Source organism: Rhinichthys klamathensis, unplaced genomic scaffold (assembly GCF_029890125.1).
Source record: "Rhinichthys klamathensis goyatoka isolate OS25496 unplaced genomic scaffold, OSU_Roscu_1.1 h1tg000738l_1, whole genome shotgun sequence".
NCBI classification, from domain to species: domain Eukaryota; kingdom Metazoa; phylum Chordata; class Actinopteri; order Cypriniformes; family Leuciscidae; genus Rhinichthys; species Rhinichthys klamathensis.
The window spans coordinates 170,469-193,939 of record NW_026607150.1 but is presented as its reverse complement, the minus strand read 5'-3'; the positions used below and the strand labels follow the sequence as shown (position 1 = coordinate 193,939).

Sequence of the window (23,471 nt, the reverse complement as noted above, 5' to 3'; positions counted from 1 at the left end):
AAAAAAAAAAAATGTATTTCATAGGGCCCTAAACATGTCATTTTTTGTTAAACTTTTAATAAATTGTTGTTAAATGATTTCAATTAATTAGACATGCTTTTTGATTACTAAAATTTAATTTAACCATTAAAATGAAATCCAGAAAAATTACAATGGAACAAACAGAATTTGATGAAAACGTTCCATAGGCCCTTCACCACAGCTCTTTTCAGATTCAGATCTACACTCTGCAAATGAATTTAGTTTTTCTGGAGCAGTGGCTGTCATTTAGTTTCCCAGTATATATAAATTCCCCACAATCCTCTCCTTCCTCTCCCAGTCCGTGTTCTTTCCAGTCATCCGGCTGCCCGGGAGCCCAGCGTCTGTGGATAATGACAACCAACAAATGTCATATCAGCATCTGCATATATTATAATTTTTCTGGCATCCCATCTGATCTAAAGTAAATTTTTTATATGCATTTAATCCCAACGCCACTACCAACAATAAATATTTAAACGGATTACATTTTTGTTTAATGCAAGATGCATTTTCTTGACAAGCAAAAGCTTGAAGTACATTATCTTGAAGTATAACTGCCTCCTTTCCTATTCATGATTATAATGGGCAATAATTGGAAAAGAGTAGCGTGAGGCTTCCGATGTCCGGCTTTACCTTTATAAACAGGTAAATGCAGTCTGTTATGCAGCTCGATATTGCAAACTGGTATTTGTAATCACATTATTTTAATTATCATAATCATAAACACATTGGTTTCTAGTTCAAATAGTTGTACCATGTACAGCACTGTTTTTCTTTTTAAGAACATAACCAAACATGTCAGGGGTTTATAAAAAGAAAAAGAAAAAAAAAAATACAGAAAAACACTGTATAAAGTTCTTGATTTTAGATATTGTTTCCAAATATATTTTATTTAAATTGTTAATATATGCATTTTTTCAAACCCCTTGACTTTATGAATAAAACGAGCAAATTTAATAATTAAATAAAAACATTTTTATCATTATCCATCCAATGAGAATCACCAAAACATCACATCAGCATCTACAAGATTAAAGGGGCTATATGTAAGAATTTTCATGTATTTATTGCAATTATTGATGCAAACATCTCCACATCGCTATGATCAGATGCTTTCTGAACTGCTGTTTTCTCACCGCTGTCATTTTTTGTGTGTGTGTTTCTTTTGTTATTAAGAGGAAAGAGTGCATCACATTTTCACAACATATTCATCTAAACGTCGCTCTCAGCAGTGGATGGCGTCGGGATGTTCGTTAACAGTAAAACGCTGCAAAGGTATTCCCAACTTCTTTTTACTTTTAAGCAAAAAATGGCAAATAACTTGGCCGTGAGAATATTAGGTCTTGAATAACGTTCAGACTCTTGTGTGTTACGCGAGCACGAGTGCGAGAACAAGCAATCAGTGCTGCAGTTCACTTAACGGCCACCGGCGTCGCTAATGACAAGAGTTGCTCCATTCTACATATAACACCTTTAATCTTAATTTCTTTTTTGATATTTTGTTAATTTATTATTTTTATTTTTCAAATCTTTCCAAAAACTGTGTACAAAATAAATGTAAAGGTGCCTGATGAAGACCTGATGGTCGTAACGTTGTGCTATTAATAAATTCATTTGGAGGAGCTATTTTCAGTGTGCAGACTTCACGCTTCTTTTTTTTTCCGTTTATATATATCCCAGCCACCGCACTAGCCATTATTTTTTAATCGAAGGAGATGTAAACGTGTTATCCATGCTTTAATGGCAAGGAAAGACCCTTATACTTGTGAGCGGCTCATATGAGGAGTTTCTGGGTGTTTCTCCTCATTTCTGCTTCGAGGTCTTGATTGTGGCGTTTCTTTGAGGTTTAGAATCGTCTCGGTTACGGATGTAACCCTCGTTCCCTGAGTAGGGAACGGAGACGTTACGTCGGATGACGGAGAATGGGGGTTTCGCTAGAAAGCCAGTCCTCTTCGAGTATTAAAAAATGAGCCAATGGCAAAGAAATGCCATGGGTCTGCGGAATTTGCATAATGTATCTCCGCCTCACCGCGTGAGTATTTAAGGAGAGAAACCTGCAACAGCAGATCATGTCTTCGCTGAGGAGCCGAGACTGAACTCAGGCGTCTACCCAGCGGTACAGCGGAAGTGGTAGGGAGACGTAACGTCTCCGTTCCCTACTCAGGGAACGAGGGTTACATCCGTAACTGAGACGTTCCCTTTCGTAGTCACTCCGAGTTACGTCGGATGACGGAGAATGGGGGTCCCCGTGTAATCACGCCACCTTCACAGCTGTCTTCCAGTGCCCTGCGAAGTCTGACCTCCCTGTCGTGATATAGGCACGGACGAAGGAGTCCTACTTAACACAGGAATACCAAGGTACACTGGGAAGCATATCTCAGGGGAGATATGCCGCAGCATGCCTACCCGTAGGGAGGACTTAAGATACACATATGGCCCGAGGGGGCTACATATGGAGGAACACTGGAGTGACCAGCCCGTGGGGTGGCATCTACTTTCAACTCCAGGAGTGGCAAGGTGGCTTGCCGAGGGAAAGACACATGCTCAAAGAGGTTTACAGTGGAAATACACATGTGGGGGTTGCTCAGAGGAGGAACCATGCACACGGAGGCACCTAGCCGGCGCACAGGCAATAGACACTGGCGCCAGCGTCAACAGCGCTGGAGGAACTCAGGGCTTCAGAGAGGAAGGCTCACCTGAGGAAATATCGCACGTATCCAGTCCGTGGAGTGGAATGGCGAGCAAGCGAAGACACCTGAGTGGGTCCAGTACTAGCTAACTGAAGCGAGTACACGAGAGGACACAGGCTCCACTCGGAGATTATAAAATCTGGCGAATGTGTTGGGTGTCGCCCAGCCTGCAGCTCTACAGATGTCTGCCAGCGAGGCGCCATGCGCTAGAGCCCAAGAGGAAGCCACACTCCGGGTGGAGTGCGCTGTCACACCAAGGGGGCACGGTCGGCCTTGCTGTTGGTAAGCCAAAGCAATGGCGTCCACTAACCAGTGAGACAACCTCTGCTTTGAGAGAGCCTTTCCCTTCAGTCTCCCACCATAACAGACAAAGAGCTGGTCTGAGGTCCTGAAACACTGCGTCCTGTCTACGTAAGCACGGAGGGCACGTACTGGACAGAGCAGTGCCAAGGCTGGGTCTGCCTCCTCCAGGGGCAGCGCTTGCAGGTTCACCACCTGGTCCCGGAAGGGAGTGGTGGGAACCTTGGGCACATATCCAGGCCAGGGTCTCAGGATCACGTGAGAGTATGCCGGCCCGAATTCCAGGCACGCTTCGTCAACGGAGAATGCGTGCAGGTCCCCTACCCTCTTGATGGAGGCCAGTGCAACCAGGAGCGCTGTCTTCATTGACAGGAACTTAAGCTCAGCTGATTGCAGAGGCTCAAAGGGAGCCCTCTGCAGGGCATTTAACACCACTGAGAGGTCCCAAGAGGGAACGAGAGGAGGGCGAGGAGGATTCAGTCTCCTCGCTCCTCTCAGGAACCTGATGATCAGGTCGTGCTTTCCCAGAGACTTACCTTCAACTGCATCGTGATATGCGGCGATAGCGGCCACATACACCTTCAGGGTGGAGGGAGACAGCCTTTGCTCCAACCCGTCTTGCAGGAAGGAAAGCACGACACTGATCGAGCATCTCCTGGGGTCTTCTCGGCGAGAAGAGCACCAGTTGACGAAGAGGTTCCACTTCAACGCATAGACATGTCTCGTGAACGATGCTCTAGCGGAAGTGATGGTAGCCGCCACCGCTGGTGGCAGGGTACTCAAACCTGCCTCGTCCCGTCCAGGAGCCACACGTGGAGTCTCCAAAGATCGGGACGAGGGTGCCATAGGGTGCCCCGTCTCTGAGAAAGCAGGTCCTTCCTTAGAGGAATTGGCCAAGGAGGTGCTGTCGCGAGGAGTATCAGTTCGGAGAACCAGGTCTTGGTGGGCCAGTATGGGGCGACCAAAATGACCTGCTCCTCGTCCTCCTTGATCTTGCACAGAGTACGTGTGAGAAGGCTCACTGGGGGAAACGCATACTTGCGTAGGCCCTGCGGCCAGCTGTGCGCCAGTGCATCCGTGCCGAGCGTGCCCTCGGTCAGGGAGTAATACAGGACGCAATGGGATGAGTCGTGGGAGGCAAACAGATCTATCTGTGCGTCCCCGATCTGGTCCCATATCAGCTGGACCGACTGGGGATGGAGTCGCCATTCGCCAGAGGTTGGCCGGAGCCGAGACAGCTCGTCGGCTGCAAGGTTCCGCACTCCTGGAATGTAAATAGCACGAAGGGACCTCAGGTGCTTCTGACTCCATAAGAGGAGGTGGCGTGCGAGTTGCGACATACGGCGAGAGCGTAGACCACCCTGACGGTTGATGTACACTACAGTCGCGGTATTGTCCGAGCGGACAAGTACGTGTTGACCCAGGAGCAACGCGTGGAAGCGGTGCAGGGCAAGGCGTACTGCCAGCAACTCGAGGCAATTGACATGCATGAGGCGCTGGGGTCCTGTCCAGGAGCCCGCGGCTGCATGTCCATTGCACATGGCGCCCCAGCCCGTGGCAGAGGCATCTGTGGAGACAACAACATGCCTGGAAACTCGTTCTAGGGGAACTCCGGCCCGTAGAAAGCTGAGGTTCCGCCACGGGGTGAAGGTCTGACGGCAGGTCGGAGTTATTGGAACTCTGAGCGTACCGTGATGCCATGCCCACCTCGGGACCCGATCGCGAAGCCACAGCTGAAGCGGTCTCATATGAAGCAATCCGAGTGGCGTTGCCGCGGCTGCGGATGCCATATGCCCCAGGAGCCTCTGAAAAAGTTTCAATGGGACCGCACTCTTGCCCTCTAACTGTCGAAGACAAGTCAGCAGTGAGTGTGCGCGCTCGCTCGTAAGCTGCGCGGACATGGCGACCGAGTCTATCTCTATACCGAGAAAAGAGATCCTCTGCACGGGGCAAAGTTTGCTCTTCTCCCAGTTGACCCGAAGGCCCAGACGGGCTAGGTGCCGGAGCACAAGGTCTCTGTGTTCGCAAACCTGATCTCGAGAGTGAGCTAATATTAGCCAGTCGTCGAGATAATTCAGGATGCGAACCCCGTGTTCGCGTAGGGGAACAAGGGCTGCCTCGACGACCTTCGTAAAGAGGCGAGGAGACAGAGCCAACCCGAATGGGAGAACCGCGTACTGGTATGCCTGCCCCTCGAAAGCAAACCGAAGAAACGGTCTGTGTCGAGGTAAAATGGAGACATGAAAGTAGGCGTCCTTCAGGTCTATCGCTGCAAACCAATCCTGTGGCCGCACACATTCGAAAATGCGTTTGGCCGTGAGCATCTTGAACGGCAGCCTGTGAAGGGAGCGGTTCAAGACGCGCAAGTCCAGGATTGGCCGTAACCCACCGGTTTTCTTGGGGACAATGAAGTAGGGGCTGTAGAACCCTGACCTCATCTCGGCTGGAGGGACAGCCTCAATTGCACCCTTCGCCAGCAGGGTAGCAACCTCCGCTCTCATGATCGGGGCATTGCCACCGACCATAGTAAAGCGGACTCCCCTGAAGCGGGGAGGAGACCGTGCGAACTGAATCGCATAGCCGAGCCTGATAGTTCGGGCGACCCAACGGGACAGATTGGGGAGCTCTAACCAAGCCCCCAAAAACTGATCCAGTGGAATCATCCGAGCCACAGGCGTCCCCCCGGAGGGGCAGCGAAGCGGAGTGACCGGTACAGGCAAGGGTGGCATAGCGGCCCTGAGCGTGTGCACAGCCAAGCTCCGTGCCCTGACAGAGGAGACCAGGGAAGGACCAGTGTTCCACGGGGGTCTGCTCTGCCAGGGGTCTGGCGATAGAGGGGGATGAGAGCGGTGTGGTCCGGGGACGGCACGCACTGTCATCCTCGCCCTCAGGGACAGAGGAGGACGAGAGTGGCGAGGCACGGGGGCGTCGCGCACTGCCATCCTGCTCTGTGTGCTCAGTGGTGGTGTCAGATCTTTCTTTAACCACAATAGGGTGCTGCCCACCCGTGGGTGAGCAGCGGGGAGTGGAGAACAAAAGATTCTCCCCCGGCCCTCCACCGGGGGAAGGAGGGGGCCTGCTACCGCCTCCTGGGAAAGATCCGATGCCATCACTGAGCAGCCCGTCTCAGGAACGCCGCTTAGCCTGGCGTTTAGCGGGGCGCGGGGCCTGAGGGGGCTGGGGCGCCTTCCTGCGGCTTCCTCCACGACGCGGCCCGGGTGAAGGCTGCTGCTGGGGCCGTGCGGGAGGGGCGGGAGCCACAGGAGGGCGCCCTCGGCGGCGAGCAGGCTGAGGCGTCTGTGCCGACGGCTGGGTGGAGGCAGCAGCTGGCCGTCGGGGCAGAATATGTTTAATCGCCTCAGACTGCTTCTGTGCGGTTGAAAACTGCTGGGCGAAGTCTTCAACTGCTCCGCCGAAGAGGCCGGCCTGGGATATGGGGGCGTCGAGCAGACGAGTCCGCTCGGTGTCCCGCATATCGGCCAGGTTAAGCCAAAGGTGACGCTCCTGGACCACGTTAGTGGCCATCACCTGACCCAGGGAGCGTGAGGCCACTTTCGTCGCCCGGAGAGCGAGGTCAGTGGCGGCACGCAGTTCGTCGAACGTCCCTGGGTCAGTCCTGCCCTCGTGCATGTCTCTGAGCAGCTGGGCCTGGTAGACCTGCAAGGTGCTCATAGCATGCAGAGCAGCAGCCGCCTGTCCTGCAGCTCTGTGAGACCTCGCCACCATAGATGACGAGAATCTACAGGCCTTGGACGGGTGCTTAGGATTACCACGAGAGAAGGCGCTCTGAGGACACAGTTGCATCGCAACAGAGCGCTCCACCGGGGGAATCCCAGTGTACCCATGGGCAACTTGCTTTATCGAGGGGAGGAAAGGCGGAGAAAGCTGACGAGCGTTCACGGGAGGTCAAAGGAGCCTTCCATGATCTCGACAGCTCCTCATGCAGCTCCAGGAAGAAAGGAATTGGGGTTGGCTGAGGCCCTGAGGCGGCAGCCGCACCCAAAAACCAATCGTCCAGCCGCGAGCGCTCGGGGCAGGGCGGAGGGTTCCACTCTAGCCCGATGCTCACGGCTGCCCGGGACAGCTGTCATCTCAGCTGGGATCCGACACGGGCAACGCTGGGACTCCCGAGGGAGGCAACGCAGCCGCATCCTCACTTCCCGGAGAATCGAGCCCACCTTGTGATGCCGCGATCGACATCGCGTCCTCCTCTGGAGCGCCGAATGAAACACGCGGAGCTTCCGAAGAAGCGCCCGCCTGAATCACCGCGGCACTCGCGGGTTGCAACACAGCGGCGGGGGCGTGGTCCGAGGACGCATCGTCGGATTGTTCCACACCGTTACCCTCAGATCACCCTGTCCCCCAGCCGAACTACCACCTCTCGTGGAGGAAGCAGGACGGGTGGTGGACGCGGGGACTCTCACTGATAGATCATTGAGTCTCAATCTAAGTGTTGCGATGGTCATGTTCCCACAGAAGGAACATGAGTCATCCACGAGCGCTGCTTCAGCGTGCTCAAAGCCCAGACACACAAAACAGCGCTCGTGCCCATCAGAAGATGACAGATATCGACCGCAACCAGAAGAACACGGGCGAGACATCTTTAAAAAGACGTGCCACGTGCAGCTCTTTTAGGAGAGGAAAACTCTGCAATGCTGAGGCGACCAGGGAGAAAACACAAAGTCTGGCAGACCACTGCACAGATCGCAGGCAATGTGAAGACTCGCTGGGTACCGCCGTCACACCAACACTGGAGAGTTCGCTCGTCTCGAAGAGGTGAGTCACTTGTAAACTCAGGTCTTGTGGCTGTGGAGTGAAGAGGTTCTCTTGGCTCCGAAGCGAAAACATGATCTGCTGTTGCAGGTGTCTCTCCTTAAATACTCACGCGGATAGGCGGAGATACATTATGCAAATTCCGCAGACCCATGGCATTTCTTTGCCATTGGCTTGTTTTTTATTACTCGAAGAGGACTGGCTTTCTAGCGAAACCCCCATTCTCCGTCATCCGACGTAACTCGGAGTGACTACGAAAGGGAACCAGTATTCCTGTAATTTTTTTGTCTTTTATGAATTTAATAAAGATCTCTGTCTCGTATTCTGTCCAAACACACCGCGTCATCTACGTCAGGCGACTGTAAATGCGCAAAAACTGTTTCCATTACAGTTTTGCGAAATATTCCTTTTTCGAATTGCCTGAAAAACCTCCGAATGCGAGCATAAAGAACATACTTTTTTAGCAGTCACAACTCACAAAGTATTTTCCTATTCAAAATAAATACCTACTCAAGAGAGTATGTGATTTTGGACGCAGTAATCAACCTTGAGCGGCTATTGAATGAATCGGAAGTCTCACACTTTCACAGAAAATATCTAATTTACGCCTTACAAAATCAAGTGGATATTAGGTCATATTTAGGGATAAACATGTAAATGTAATGCCATCTTGAGGCCAAAGTTTGGGACTAAACCTCTAAAATGTATATGATTCAACTGCTTGCTAAGAAATGTTTTTGTGAATCAAAGTGAATAATGCATGAATCGGCTCACTCTTTGTTCATTGTGTAAGGATTGTCATCCGCCCATCTCCACTGGCCTGTGTCCTGATCTGTTAGACCGACCCAGTAGTGCTCGGGTATGGTATGTTTGTTTAGAAATGCCTATAGGGGGAAGATAGAAACTGATTTAAAAAAAAGAAAAGAAATTAAAATCAAAATGCTATGTTATGCGCATCCATGAACGTTACACACCCACTCCTCGTCGTCCTCTTCTATTTTGAGGAGTAACGCCCCCTGTGCTTTGCAGTAATCTCGTGCCCCAGTCCAGCTGAGTTTATTACTGGAGAACAAGAAACAGCTGCTTTTGAACAATATCCAGCCAGATTTACAGGTTACAGGGACGTCTGCGTGAGAGAGAGAGAGAGAGAGAGAGAGAGAGAGAGAGAGAGAGAGAGAGAGAGAGAGAGAGAGAGAGAGAGAGAGAGAGAGAGAGAGAGAGAGAGAGAGAGAGAGAGAGAGAGAGAGAGAGAGAGAGAGAGAGAGAGAGAGAGAGAGAGAGAGAGAGAGAGAGAGAAGATGCAAAATAAGAGCAGATTTAAAGGGTCAGTTCACCCAAAAATAAAAGGTCAGTCATTAAAAACTCACACTCATGTCATTCCAAACCCATAAGACTTTCATTCATCTTCAGAACATAAATGAAGTTTTTTTTAATGAAATCTGAAACTTTCTGTCCCTACATTGACAGTCTATGCAACTCCCACTTTCAAGGCCCAGAAAGGTAGTAAAGACATCATTAAATGAATTAGGGATGCACGATATATCGGCCACCATATCAGTATTGGCCGATATATGATCATTTATAATGTTATCGTTATCGTCCTGATAAGAAAATTTGGCCGATATATTAAAGCCTATAAATAATGTATTATTCCTTCAGCTGAGACATTTCAGATGCGCACTGTTCAACATGATGATTTTGAATAGCTTGAAATATGATTAAAATCGCTTAAAAAAAGGAAAATACAGTTAAGTGCAACACAAGTCTGTCATATCGGCAACATAAAATTGTAATGAGAACATCATTATAATTGTGTGCTTGGGACATGGATTTCAATGGTGAGACTTTTGTATTCAGGCTCTCAAAATGTATATAAAAATTTGGATTTAGATTTATCAGACAATATATCAGTTATCGGCTTTCAAATACAACCCGAATTCCGGAAAAGTTGGGACGTTTTTTAAATTTGAATAAAATGAAAACTATAAGACTTTCAAATCACATGAGCCAATATTTTTTTCACAATAGAACATAGATAACATAACAAATGTTTAAACGGAGAAATTTTACACTTTTATCCACTAAATGAGCTCATTTCAAATTTGATGCCTGCTACAGGTCTCAAAATAGTTGGGACGGGGGCAACAAATGGTTGAAAAAGCAAAAAATTTAGAAAGGATTCAACATCTAGCAACTAATTAAGTAATTTGATATCAGGTCTGTAACATGATTAGCTATAAAAGGGATGTCTTAGAGAGGTAGAGTCTCTCAGAAGTAAAGATGGGCAGAGGCTCTCCAATCTGTGAATGAGTGCATAAAAAGATTGTGGAACACTTTAAAAACAATGTTCCTCAACGTCAAATTGCAAAGGCTTTGCAAATCTCATCATCTACAGTGCACAACATCATCAAAAGATTCAGAGAAACTGGAGAAATCTCTGTGCGTAAGTGACAAGGCCGAAGACCTTTATTGGATGACCGTGGTCTTCGGGCCCTCAGACGACACTGCATCACTCATCGGCATGATTGTGTGAATGACATTACTAAATGGGCCCAGGAATACTTCCAGAAACCACTGTCGGTAAACACAATCCGCCGTGCCATCTACAGATGCCAACTAAAGCTCTATCATGCAAAAAGGAAGCCATATGTGAACATGGTCCAGAAGCGGCGTCGTGTCCTGTGGGCCAAGGCTCATTTAAAGGTGCTCTATGTAACTTTTAGCGGCCTCTAGTGGTGATGTTTCAGATTGCAACCAAATTTTACAAGAGCGCTGGTGCTCAAACTCATAGACAATACCGTCTATTACGCAAATACCTCGGCGAATACTAGACGGATTCGGCGAGCACCGAGCTCGTTGGGACCATCTAGTCGAGCTGAAAAGAACCATATAAGTTCCATAGTTTTTGGTGGTGTTTTCGCAGAGATATTAGCAGAAAACCATCGGGCGCGCTGCAAAATTGCGTACGCCGGTGACGTCACGATCTCAGAAGAAAATCGCTCGTATCTCTGGAACGCAAAGACCCAGAGAGCTCAAATTCGGGGGAGGAGGTCCCAGGGGAACCCTTGCCCGAACGCTAGAGTGGCGGGCCTCGGGGATGCCCCCTACCGGATCGCCGTTCGCTGGGACCCCCGATTTCGAACGGCTATAACTCGGGGAGCCGGGCGAGTTGGACCTCGGGGGTGGGCTCGTTCGAAAGGCCCCGTCCAGCACTACGAACGATTAGAGTCTTGGGAATATTGATCAAAGATTGACTGAGATATAAGCCGAAAAACGTGCGCCTTTAACCGGACGTAACTCCCTGACCGTCTACAATAGACTGTATATAAGGAGAGAGGCTCGGGAGCGCGCATGCACGTCACATCCGTTGGATTTCGCGGTAAATCCGACCCGGAGACTTCACATAGAAATAGGAATACTGGCCGTCAGAGGTAATAGCAAAACTTCACATTTGACATTCTTGTTGGAAATCACGGACGCCTTGTCCTCCGGGCAAAAGAAGAGGGAGACCTTCCATCGTGTTATCAGCGTTTAGTTCAAAAGCCAGCATCTCTGATGGTATGGGGGTGCATAAGTGCATACGGTATGGGCAGCTTGCATGTTTTGGAAGGCACTATGAATGCTGAAAGCTATATAAAGGTTTTAGAGCAACATATGCTCCCCTCCAGACGACATCTATTTCAGGGAAGGCCTTGTGTATTTCAGCAGGACAATGCAAAACCACATACTGCAGCTATTACAACTGCATGGCTACATCGTAGAAGAGTCCGGGTGTTGAATTGGCTTGCCTGCAGTCCAGATCTTTCACCTATAGAGAACATTTGGCGCATCATTAAACGACAAATGCGTTGCAAAGACGACCACGAACACTTCAGCAGCTGGAAACCTATATAAGGCAAGAATGGGACCAAATTCCAACACCAAAACTCCAGACACTCATAAACTCGATGCCCAGACGTCTTCAAACTGTTTTGAAAAGAAGAGGAGATGTTACACCATGGTAAACGTGCCCCCGTCCCAACTATTTTGAGACCTGTAGCAGGCATCAAATTTGAAATGAGCTCATTTATTGGATAAAAGTGTAAATTTCCTCAGTTTAAACATTTGTTATGTTATCTATGTTCTATTGTGAATAAAATATTGGCTCATGTGATTTGAAAGTCTTATAGTTTTCATTTTATTCAAATTTAAAAAACGTCCCAACTTTTCCGGAATTCGGGTTGTATAAAGAATTATCGGCCAAAATGTGCATATCGGCACATCCCTAAAATTAATCCATGTGACTCCAGTGGTTTAACCTCAATTTGATGAATCGACACGAGGGCTTTGTTTGCTAAAAAAAAAACAGTTTACCGCTTTATTAACAAAATATTTATCTCCATGCACACATGCACGCAACAACATCTGCTCTCGTCAACAACACGCATGTGTTGTGGTGCTCTCATGCGTTCCAAAGAATGAAAGTGTTACAGGTTTAGAACGACATGAGGGTAATTAATGACAAGATTGTCATTTTGGGGTTAACTTTCCCTTTAACCACATAAAGTAGCGCTACACTCTTAAATATAAAGGCTCTGTATAGACATCTAAGGTTCTACAAAGAACCTTTAACATGCATGGAATCTTTCCATTCCACAAGAGGTTCTTCATAGTGTGTTTTACAAATGGTTTACAAACGGTCTTTCAGTTTTTCCTTCACATTTTCCAGAATGTTCACTGAAGGGTTCTTTGAGGAACTAAAAATATTTCTTCTATGGAATCGCTGTGAAAACCTTCTTTTGGAAGCTTTATTGTTAAGAGTGTGGATGCAGTACCTGCTGTTTTGTTTCTCATGTTAGATTTCAGATCCTTCAGAGCGTTCATGACTCTGTCCTCTAGAACACAAGAAAACACACCAGACCTTGTTAGACTTTCTGCAGTCAGTGTCCTGTGAATTTCATTTCAATCCAATTATTTCCAATGTAAAGAATAATGTCAGTATCAGCATGCAGGTCCATGAAATCAACAATTATGATTATATACTGCATTTCTGAAATCATGCCTAACAAAAGATATCAATTCAATAGATTCAGTTATACATTCATAATAAAGTTATTACAATATTGTACTCGACTCACCAGAGATCTGTTGTTTAGAGGACAGCGATGCGACAGATGAAGTGAGATCTGACACTGAACTCTTCAGGACACTCAATGAGCTCGACAGAGACTCTTTAGCACGAGATGAAAGACATAAATATGATATCTCAGCAATGTCGTTTCAGTGATGTTTTTATTGAGACGGGCTTGAAACTTTTTTTTGTATGTTTCTGACTCACCGAAGTCTCGCTGTTTGCTCTGTTGGTCAGACTGTATGGAGGACTTCAAACTGTCCAGCGATCGTTCGGTTTCAGTCTGTTTCTGGTCCTGCGTTTTAACTGGGAGAAAAAAGGTTGTAGTTAATAGAATTATCTTCCTCAATACACAGATAATAAGAAATATGCAAGATTATTAAATGATTTCATCACCTGCATCATTCAGTTTGGATGCCAACGTCGATACTGCAGAATTCAAACTGTCAGTCAAGCTCTTCATATCCTGCTGCCGCACTGTGGGAAAGTATATGTTGCATTTAGATGTTGAATATAGTAGACTTATGTAATAATAGTAGCATGACCTGCTGACTTACTGCTAAATACTTTTGTTTTGGTGTCCTTTGGGGATTTCAAACACCCCACTCCATAATTCATGCCCTGACTGTAGTGTAATGGAGTGCTGTATGTATTGCTCATGTAATGTAGTGTCTACTCACTGACTGATAGTTGAGAAGAAAGCGATGCGACAGATGAAGTGAGATCTGACACTGAACTCTTCAGGACACTCATTGAGCTCGACAGAGACTCTTAAACATGAGACAAAAGCCATAAATACAATATACTGGATCAGCAAGATCACTGAGTGCATGCAATAATGGCTTCGTAAATAAGTCAAGTCAAGTATATTTGTATAGCGCTTTTCACAATACAGATTGTATCAAAGCAGCTTCACAGTATTAAGTTAAAATAATAATAAACGTCCACATTTGGTAATGCTGATCAATAGTATTATTAATTGATTAAATTAAATTGAATATCCCCAACTGAGCAAGCCAATGGCAACAGTGGCAAGGAACCGAAAAACTCCATCAGGTGACCTAATGGAGGAAAAAAAAACCTTGGGAGAACCCAGGCTCAGTCGGGAGCCAGTTCTCCTCTGGCGATTATGAACTAGAGGCCGTATTTAACTGTAAGATTAAAAATATTATATGAATGCCTGGCTAAAGAGATGCGTCTTTAATCTAGTTTTGAACTGGGAGAGCGAGTCTGAGCAACCAACAATATCAGGAAGGCTATTCCAGAGTTTTGGAGCTAAATGTGAAAATGCTCTCCCTCCTTTGGTGGATCTGGATATCCTAGGAATGACCAAAAGCCTTGAATTTAGTGATCTTAAAGAGTGCGGTGGATTATAGGGCGATAGAAGATCCGTTAAATAGACTGGAGCTAAGCCGTTTAGGGCTTTATAAGTCAGTAGCAATACCTTATAATTAATACGGAACTTTATAGGTAACCAATGTAGTGATGATAAAATCGGTGTTATATGATCATATTTTCTTGATCTAGTAAGAACTCTAGTGGCTGCATTTTGGACTAACTGTAGCTTATTTATTGAAGATGCAGGACAACCAGCTAATAAAGCATTACAGTAGTCTAGTCTCAAGGTCATGAATGCATGAACTAACTTTTCTGCATCAGAAACTGATAGCATATTACGTAGCTTAGCAATGTTTCTAAGGTGGAAAAAGGCTGTTTTTGTAAATAAGAAAATATAAAAATGCATAAGCAACATCTGCTAATACCAGTTTTGTCTTAGACAAGAACTTAGCATACTATGGAAGTTTGTTTCCGCCACAGAATAAAACATTTTAAAAGATTATTGCGACTTTTTATCGCACAATTGCGAGTTTATATCTCACAATTCTGTCTTTATTTCTCAGAATTGCGAGATATAAAGTCAGAATTGCGAGATATAAATTTGCAATAAGATATAAACTCGCAATTCTGACTTTTGTTCTCACAATTGCAAGTTTATATCTTGCAATTCTGACTTTATAACACGCAACTGCAAAAAGTCAAAATTGACATCTAAATTAAATGAGTCCTGCTATTACAGTCAGAAATACACAGTTGTGTCCTGGTAGAAAAAGAAAAAAAGAAGCAACAGATGTAGTTCACAGAATGAAGATGATGAAGATCAATGCTAACTTTCATTAATAAACACAAGATAATACATAGATGAAGGCACAGAGAATGATCACATAAACTACTCACACTACAGACGAGAACCGACAATGAACTGAATGAGAAAGGGAGTATAAATACACAGTGAAACTTAATGACAGACAGCTGAACATAATCAGTAACATAGGAGACGAACTGGGAGGTAATTGAGGGGCTGTTTACACGACACTGTTCTCTTACGAGAGTATCTCTCGTACTGCGTAATATCTTACGCTATGGGGAAAACCTCTTTTCCACGAGATATTGAAGCCAAAAATTATCCTTAATTTTTAATCAATGTAAAACGCTTTGCGGCAGCATGCAGACATAGGCGAGGCAGCTCGCGCGCCTATTGGCTGCCCTGCGGCAGAAGCAGCAGCCTATCGAGAACGGATCTGCGTGACGTCATGACCAATGGGGGCACTTCGTGCCCACTTCGTCACGTCCCGCCAGAAAAGGCGTGGTCTCGCCCTATAAAGCCGGTCGACAGGCTGATACAAACTGATTTTCATCTCTTCAGCGAAGCTCACGCATCGCTGGATCCAGACTGAGAAGCCGCGCCGTCGACGCAAGCCTTCAGCGGGACGAGCCCTCGAGTCTGAAGTCGCTGGCCTTCACCTCGCCGCCTTCAGCCGCCGTACCTGCTGCGCTTTACGGCGTCTATATCCTTTACTCTGCTGAGAGTGTTTGTTCGCCGCTGCAACTCACACTTCTCCTAAACTCTAAAAGAGCTGAGTCTTTTTCAAGATGCCTTTCTGTGGCTCGTGCCGAGCCCAACTCAGCGACGGGGACCGCCATGTCATCTGCGTGTCCTGCCTGGGTGAAGATCACGCGGCACTCGCGCTCGCCGACGGCGGATGCCATCATTGCGAGCTGCTGCCCATGGTGACTCTGAGGACTCGCCTGGCATCCTTCTCAGAGCCTGCACTTCTGCCCGCTGTGGTACCGCGCCGCAAGAAGCGCCGTGCTCAGCGCGCCCCCGAGCTCTCTCCTGCCCGCCAAAGCTCGCCGGTTCGCCCGCCAGCTTCGCCGGCATCGCTCGAGTCGCTCACGGATGGACAACGGCCGCCGTCTGCCGCCGCGTCCGCCCTTGAGCTCGACGAACCTACCGGGGCATGTTCTCTCCTGGCATCGGACAGTGAGGATTGGGCGAGCTCTGTGGACCTCCCCCCCGCTACCCGCCAGCCCTCTGGGAGACGAGCCGGCATTGAAGCTGAGCTGATGCGTCTGCTCTCTCAAGCCGTGGATACCATCGGCCTCGGCTGGGAGGCGCCCGCGCCACCACCGTGCAACAGGCTTGATGATCGCTTTCTCGGGAAAGACGAAGCCCCGTCACGGTCGAGATCCACGCCCTTCCTCCCTGAACTTCACGAGGAAGTCGCGAAGTCGTGGAACGCCCCCTTCTCCGCCAGGCTGCGTACCTCTGTCTCTGCTGCATTCTCCACTGTGGACGGTGCGAAAGATAGAGGATACCTTTCTATTCCTCCTGTGGAAGCAGCTGTAGCGTCCCATCTTTGCCCGCCCTCCGCTGGACGGCGCGCTCAGACTGTGCTACCATCTAAAGCCTGCCGAGTGACGTCAGCCATGCACGGACGCGCCTACACCGCCGCCGGGCAAGCAGTTTCAGCGCTGCACACGATGGCTGTCCTGCAGATCTTCCAAGCCGACCTTCTCCAAAAATTGGAAGAGGAAGGACCGGGAGCGATCTGCGTGGTGGACTTAAGAAGCGCTACAGACCTCGCTCTATGCGCTGCAAAAGCCGCCACACAGGCCGTTGGGCGGAATATGGCCTCTCTCACCGTGGCTGAGAGACATTTGTGGCTGACGCTGTCCGAGATGACGGAAGCTGAGCGCTCCGTGTTCCTCGACGCGCCCATTTCACCAGCGGGCCTTTTCGGATCTGCCGTCAAAGATTTCGCGGACAGATTCGTCGATGTGCAGAAAACGTCGCAGGCTATGAAGCACTTCCTGCCGAAGCGCTCGAGCTCCGCTACGGGCCGCCCGAAACAACCGTCTGCCCGAAGCTCTCAGCCGCAGCCTGCACCACCCGCCGCCGCCGCTTCACAGCGCCGCCAGGCCGAGACCAAAGACCACGCTCTCGCTCTGCTGGACGCCGCCCCCCTCAGCGCGGGCCCCGGCCGAGGATCGAGATCAAGCCCGAGGTCTCAAAGTCTTCCTAGCCTTCCTAGGAAAGCGACGGTGTTCAAATCCCGGGTTTTCACCAAAATTTCTCGCTCGTCCAGTTCCAAGCAATGTGACTGTTCCAGTGTATTTTGCAGTGAGCAAGCCAGCTACACAGCCCGCTTGCCTGCACACAAAGGCCGTTTTTACGGCTACCCAGATAAATCCAATAAAGAGTGCATTTTCTGGTGTTCCGGCCACGGCCGATGGTGTTATGAGTGTTGTAAGAATGCCCACGTTCCAGTGCCCATTCCCACACCCAGACACAGCCCGCCACAGTGCAGGGCTAGCACAAATAAAATCGACTCATGTCGATTGTGCAAAAAATGTAGTGAACGCGATGCACGATATATCGGCCACCATATCAGTAATGTTATCGTTATCGTCCTGATAAGAAAATTTGGCCGATATATTAAAGCCTATAAATAATGTATTATTCCTTCAGCTGAGACATTTCAGATGCGCACTGTTCAACATGATGATTTTGAATAGCTTGAAATATTATTAAAATCGCTTAAAAAAAGGAAAATACAGTTAAGTGCAACACAAGTCTGTCATATCGGCTACATAAAATTGTAATGAGAACATCATTATAATTGTGTGCTTGGGACATGGATTTCAATGGTGAGACTTTTGTATTCAGGCTCTCAAAATGTATATAAAAATTTGGATTTAGATTTATCAGACAATATATCTGTCACGGTTTCCCCTGGTCCTGTCCCGCACTACACTTCCCAGCATTCCCCTGGATCCTCACCTGCACGCACTCTCCCTGATTGTTATCACCTGCACCTCGTCTCCTCATGATCGCCACTCATGCTGCATAAAAGCCTCAGTCACCCTACACTCCTGGTCCGATCTCGTCAATTCTGGTCCCTGGTTCCCGAGTAATCTTCAAGAGACATTTCTGGTATTTTTGGTATTCCTAAGTATCTTCTGAGCATTGGTTTTACCTTTTATTTTGGAGTCTGCATACCGTGTATAAATAAAGCCTAAGTTCATTTTACCTGTTCCTGAGCGTTGTGTGACAATATCAGTTATCGGCTTTCAAATATAAAGAATTATCGGCCAAAATGTGAATATCGGCACATCCCTAAAATTAATCCATGTGACTCCAGTGGTTTAACCTCAATTTGATGAAGCGACATAAGGGCTTTGTTTACTCAAAAAAACAGTTCACCGCTTTATTAACAAAATATTTATCTCCATGCACACATTCACGCAACAACATCTGCTCTCTCGTCAACAACACGCATGTGTTGTGGTGCTCTCATGCGTTCCAAAGAATGAAAGTCTTACAGGTTTAGAACGACATGAGGGTAATTAATGACAAGATTTTCATTTTGGGGTTAACTTTCCCTTTAACCACATAAAGTAGCGCTACACTCTTAAATATAAAGGCTCTGTATAGACATCTAAGGTTCTACAAAGAACCTTTAACATGCATGGAATCTTTCCATTCCACAAGAGGTTCTTCATAGTGTGTTTTACAAATGGTTTACAAACGGTCTTTCAGTTTTTCCTTCACATTTTCCAAAATGTTCACTGAAGGGTTCTTTGAGGAACTAAAAATATTTCTTCTATGGAATCGCTGTGAAAACCTTCTTTTGGAAGCTTTATTGTTAAGAGTGTGGATGCAGTACCTGCTGTTCTGTTTCTCATGTTAGATTTCAGATCCTTCAGAGCGTTCATAACTCTGTCCTCTAGAACACAAGAAAACACACCAGACCTTGTTAGACTTTCTGCAGTCAGTGTCCTGTGAATTTCATTTCAATCCAATTATTTCCAATGTAAAGAATAATGGCAGTATCAGCATGCAGGTCCATGAAATCAACAATTATGATTATATATTTCTGAAATCATGCCTAACAAAAGATATCAATTCAATAGATTCAGTTATACATTCATAATGCAGTTATTGCAATATTGTACTCGACTCACCAGAGATCTGTTGTTTAGAGGACAGAGATGCGACAGATGAAGTGAGATCTGACACTGAACTCTTCAGGACACTTAATGAGCTCGACAGAGACTCTTTAGCACGAGATGAAAGACATAAATATGATATCTCAGCAATGTCGTTTCAGTGATGTTTTTATTGAGACGGGCTTGAATTATATTATGCAAGCCTATAACTTCATATAATTATTTTTTTGTATGTTTCTGACTCACCGAAGTCTCGTTGTTTGCTCTGTTGGTCAGACTGTATGGAGGACTTCAAACTGTCCAGCGATCGTTCGGTTTCAGTCTGTTTCTGATCCTGCGTTTTAACTGGGAGAAAAAAGTTGCAGTTACTAGAATTATCTTCCTCAATACACAGATAATAAGAAATATGCAAGATTATTAAATGATTTCATCACCTGCATCATTCAGTTTGGATGTCAACGTCGATACTGCAGAATTCAAACTGTCAGTCAAGCTCTTCATATCCTGCTGCCGCACTGTGGGAAAGTATATGTTGCATTTAGATGTTGAATATAGTAGACTTATGTAATAATAGTAGCAGGTAACCTGCTGACTTACTGCTAAATACTTTTGTTTTGGTGTCCTTTGGGGATTTCAAACACCCCACTCCATAATTCATGCCCTGTTTGTAGTGTAATGGAGTGCTGTATGTATTGCTCATGTAATGTAGTGTCTACTCACTGACTGATAGTTGAGAAGAAAGCGATGCGACAGATGAAGTGAGATCTGACACTGAACTCTTCAGGACACTCATTGAGCTCGACAAAGACTCTTAAACATAAGACAAAAGCCATAAATACAATATACTGGATCAGCAAGATCACTGAGTGCATGCAATAATGGCTTCGTAAATAAGTCAAGTCAAGTATATTTGTATAGCGCTTTTCACAATACAGATTGTATCAAAGCAGCTTCACAGTATTAAGTTAAAATAATAATAAACGTCCACATTTGGTAATGCTGATCAATAGTATTATTAATTGATTAAATTAAATTGAATATCCCCAAATGAGCAAGCCAATGGCAACAATGGCAAGGAACCGAAAAACTCCATCAGGTGACCTAATGGAGAGAAAAAAAACCTTGGGAGAACCCAGGCTCAGTCGGGGCCAGTTCTCCTCTGGCAATTATGAACTAGAGGCCGTATTTAACTGTAAGATTAAAAATATTATATGAATGCCTGGCTAAAGAGATGCGTCTTTAATCTAGTTTTGAACTGGGAGAGCGAGTCTGAGCAACGAACAGTATCAGGAAGGCTATTCCAGAGTTTTGGAGCTAAATGTGAAAATGCTCTCCCTCCTTTGGTGGATCTGGATATCCCAGGTATAACCAAAAGCCTTGAATTTAGTGATCTCAAAGAGCGCGATGGATTATAGGGCGATAGAAGATCCGTTAAATAGACTGGAGCTAAGCCGTTTAGGGCTTTATAAGTCAGTAGCAATACCTTATAATTAATACGGAACTTTATAGGTAACCGATGTAGTGATGATAAAATCGGTGTTATATGATCATAATTTCTTGATCTAGTAAGAACTCTAGCGGCTGCATTTTGGACTAACTGTAGCTTATTTATTGAAGATGCAGGACAACCAGCTAATAAAGCATTACAGTAGTCTAGTCTCGAGGTCATGAATGCATGAACTAACTTTTCTGCATCAGAAACTGATAGCATATTACGTAGCTTAGCAATGTTTCTAAGGTGGAAAAAGGCTGTTTTTGTAAATAAGAAAATATAAAAATGCATAAGCAACATCTGCTAATACCAGTTTTGTCTTAGACAAGAACTTAGCATACTATGGAAGTTTGTTTCCGCCACAGAATAAAACATTTTAAAAGATTATTGCGACTTTTTATCGCACAATTGCGAGTTTATATCTCACAATTCTGTCTTTATTTCTCAGAATTGCGAGATATAAAGTCAGAATTGCGAGATATAAATTTGCAATAAGATATAAACTCGCAATTCTGACTTTTGTTCTCGCAATTGCAAGTTTATATCTTGCAATTCTGACTTTATAACACGCAATTGCAAAAAGTCAAAATTGGCATCTAAATGAAATGAGTCCTGCTATTACAGTCAGAAATACACAGTTGTGTCCTGGTAGAAAAAGAAAAAAAGAAGCAACAGATGATGTAGTTCACAGAATGAAGATGATGAAGATCAATGCTAACTTTCATTAATAAACACAAGATAATACATAGATGAAGGCACAGAGAATGATCACATAAACTACTCACACTACAGACGAGAACCGACAATGAACTGAATGAGACAGGGAGTATAAATACACAGTGAAACTTAATGACAGACAGCTGAACATAATCAGTAACAAAGGAGACGAACTGGGAGGTAATTGAGGGGCTGTTTACACGACACTGTTCTCTTACGAGAGTATCTCTTGTACTGCGTAATATCTTACGCTATGGGGAAAACCTCTTTTCCACGAGATATTGAAGCCAAAAATTATCCTTAATTTTTAATCAATGTAAAACGCTTTGCGGCAACATGCAGACATAGGCGACGCAGCTCGCGCGCCTATTGGCTGCCCTGCGGCAAAAGCAGCAGCCTATCGAGAACGGCTCTGCGTGACGTCATGACCAATGGGGGCACTTCGCGCCCACTTCGTCACGTCACGCCAGAAAAGGCGTGGTCTTGCCCTATAAAGCCGGTCGACAGGCTGATACAAACTGATTTTCATCTCTTCAGCGAAGCTCACGCATCGCTGGATCCAGACTGAGAAGCCGCGCCGTCGACGCAAGCCTTCAGCGGGACGAGCCCTCGAGTCTGAAGTTGCTGGCCTTCACCTCGCCGCCTTCAGCCGCCGTACCTGCTGCGCTTTCCGGCGTCTATATCCTTTACTCTGCTGAGAGTGTTTGTTCGCCGCTGCAACTCACACTTCTCCTAAACTCTAAAAGAGCTGCGTCTTTTTCAAGATGCCTTCCTGTGGCTCGTGCCGAGCCCAACTCAGCGACGGGGACCGCCATGTCATCTGCATGTCCTGCCTGGGTGAAGATCACGTGGCTCTCGCGCTCGCCGACGGCGGATGCCATCATTGCGAGCTGCTGCCCATGGTGACTCTGAGGACTCGCCTGGCATCCTTCTCAGAGCCTGCACTTCTGCCCGCTGTGGTACCGCGCCGCAAGAAGCGCCGTGCTCAGCGCGCCCCCGAGCTCTCTCCTGCCCGCCAAAGCTCGCCGGTTCGCCTGCCAGCTTCGCCGGCATCGCTCGAGTCGCTCACGGATGGACAACGGACGCCATCTGCCGCCGCGTCCGCCCTTGAGCTTGACGAACCTACCGGGGCATGTTCTCTTCTGGCATCGGACAGTGAGGATTGGGCGAGCTCTGTGGACCTCCCCCCCGCTACCCGCCAGCCCTCTGGGAGACGAGCCGGCATTGAAGCTGAGCTGATGCGTCTGCTCTCTCAAGCCGTGGATACCATCGGCCTCGACTGGGAGGCGCCCGCGCCACCACCGTGCAACAGGCTTGATGATCGCTTTCTCGGGAAAGACGAAGCCCCGTCACGGTCGAGATCCCTGCCCTTCCTCCCTGAACTTCACAAGGAAGTCGCAAAGTCGTGAAACGCCCCCTTCTCCGCCAGGCTGCGTACCTCTGTCTCTGCTGCATTCTCCACTGTGGACGGTGCGAAAGATAGAGGATACCTTTCTATTCCTCCTGTGGAAGCAGCTGTAGCGTCCCATCTTTGCCCGCCCTCCGCTGGACGGCGTGCTCAGACTGCGCTACCATCTAAAGCCTGCCGAGTGACGTCAGCCATGCACGGACGCGCCTACACCGCCGCCGGGCAAGCAGTTTCAGCACTGCACACGATGGCTGTCCTGCAAATCTTCCAAGCCGACCTTCTCCAAAAATTGGAAGAGGAAGGACCGGGAGCGATCTGCGTGGCGGACTTAAGAAGCGCTACAGACTTCGCTCTACGCGCTGCAAAAGCCGCCGCACAGGCCGTTGGGTGGAATATGGCCTCTCTCACCATGGCTGAGAGACATTTGTGGCTGACGCTGTCCGAGATGACGGAAGCTGAGCGCTCCGTGTTCCTCGACGCGCCCATTTCACCAGCGGGCCTTTCGCGGACAGATTCGCCGAGGTGCAGAAAACGTCGCAGGCTATGAAGCACTTCCTGCCGAAGCGCTCGAGCTCCGCTACGGGCCGCCCGAAACAACCGTCTGCCCGAAGCTCTCAGCCGCAGCCTGCACCACCCGCCGCCGCCGCTTCACAGCGCCGCCAGGCCCGA

At 47.2% G+C, this 23,471-nt stretch overlaps 1 protein-coding gene across 1 annotated transcript; it reads right to left on the bottom strand.

Moving 5' to 3' along the window:
* Nucleotides 1-197: 197 nt before the first annotated feature.
* Nucleotides 198-22,923, bottom strand: LOC130077412 (asialoglycoprotein receptor 1-like). The gene is made up of 9 exons (XM_056242652.1): nucleotides 22,833-22,923; nucleotides 19,906-19,995; nucleotides 19,620-19,700; nucleotides 19,432-19,530; nucleotides 19,201-19,293; nucleotides 12,599-12,658; nucleotides 8,759-8,910; nucleotides 8,559-8,668; nucleotides 198-362 (listed from the first exon to the last, which is right to left on the bottom strand). Exons 1-9 carry the CDS (start codon nucleotides 22,921-22,923, stop codon nucleotides 221-223), a joined length of 918 nt encoding a protein of 305 aa, XP_056098627.1. The 3' UTR covers nucleotides 198-220.
* Between the last annotated feature and the right edge of the window lie 548 nt (nucleotides 22,924-23,471).

Bases quoted from the DNA above. Each gene is read 5' to 3' on its own strand.
- LOC130077412 (XM_056242652.1), bottom strand. From the start codon at position 22,923: ATGGGACGCTACAGCTGCTTCCACAGGAGGAATAGAAAGGTATCCTCT. The intron at 19,996-22,832 runs GTACGCAGCCTG...CTTATGTTTAAG, and splicing joins AGAATGCAGCAGAGACAGAG to AGTCTTTGTCGAGCTCAATG. The intron at 19,701-19,905 runs GTGAGTAGACAC...ACTTTCCCACAG, and splicing joins TTCTTCTCAACTATCAGTCA to TGCGGCAGCAGGATATGAAG.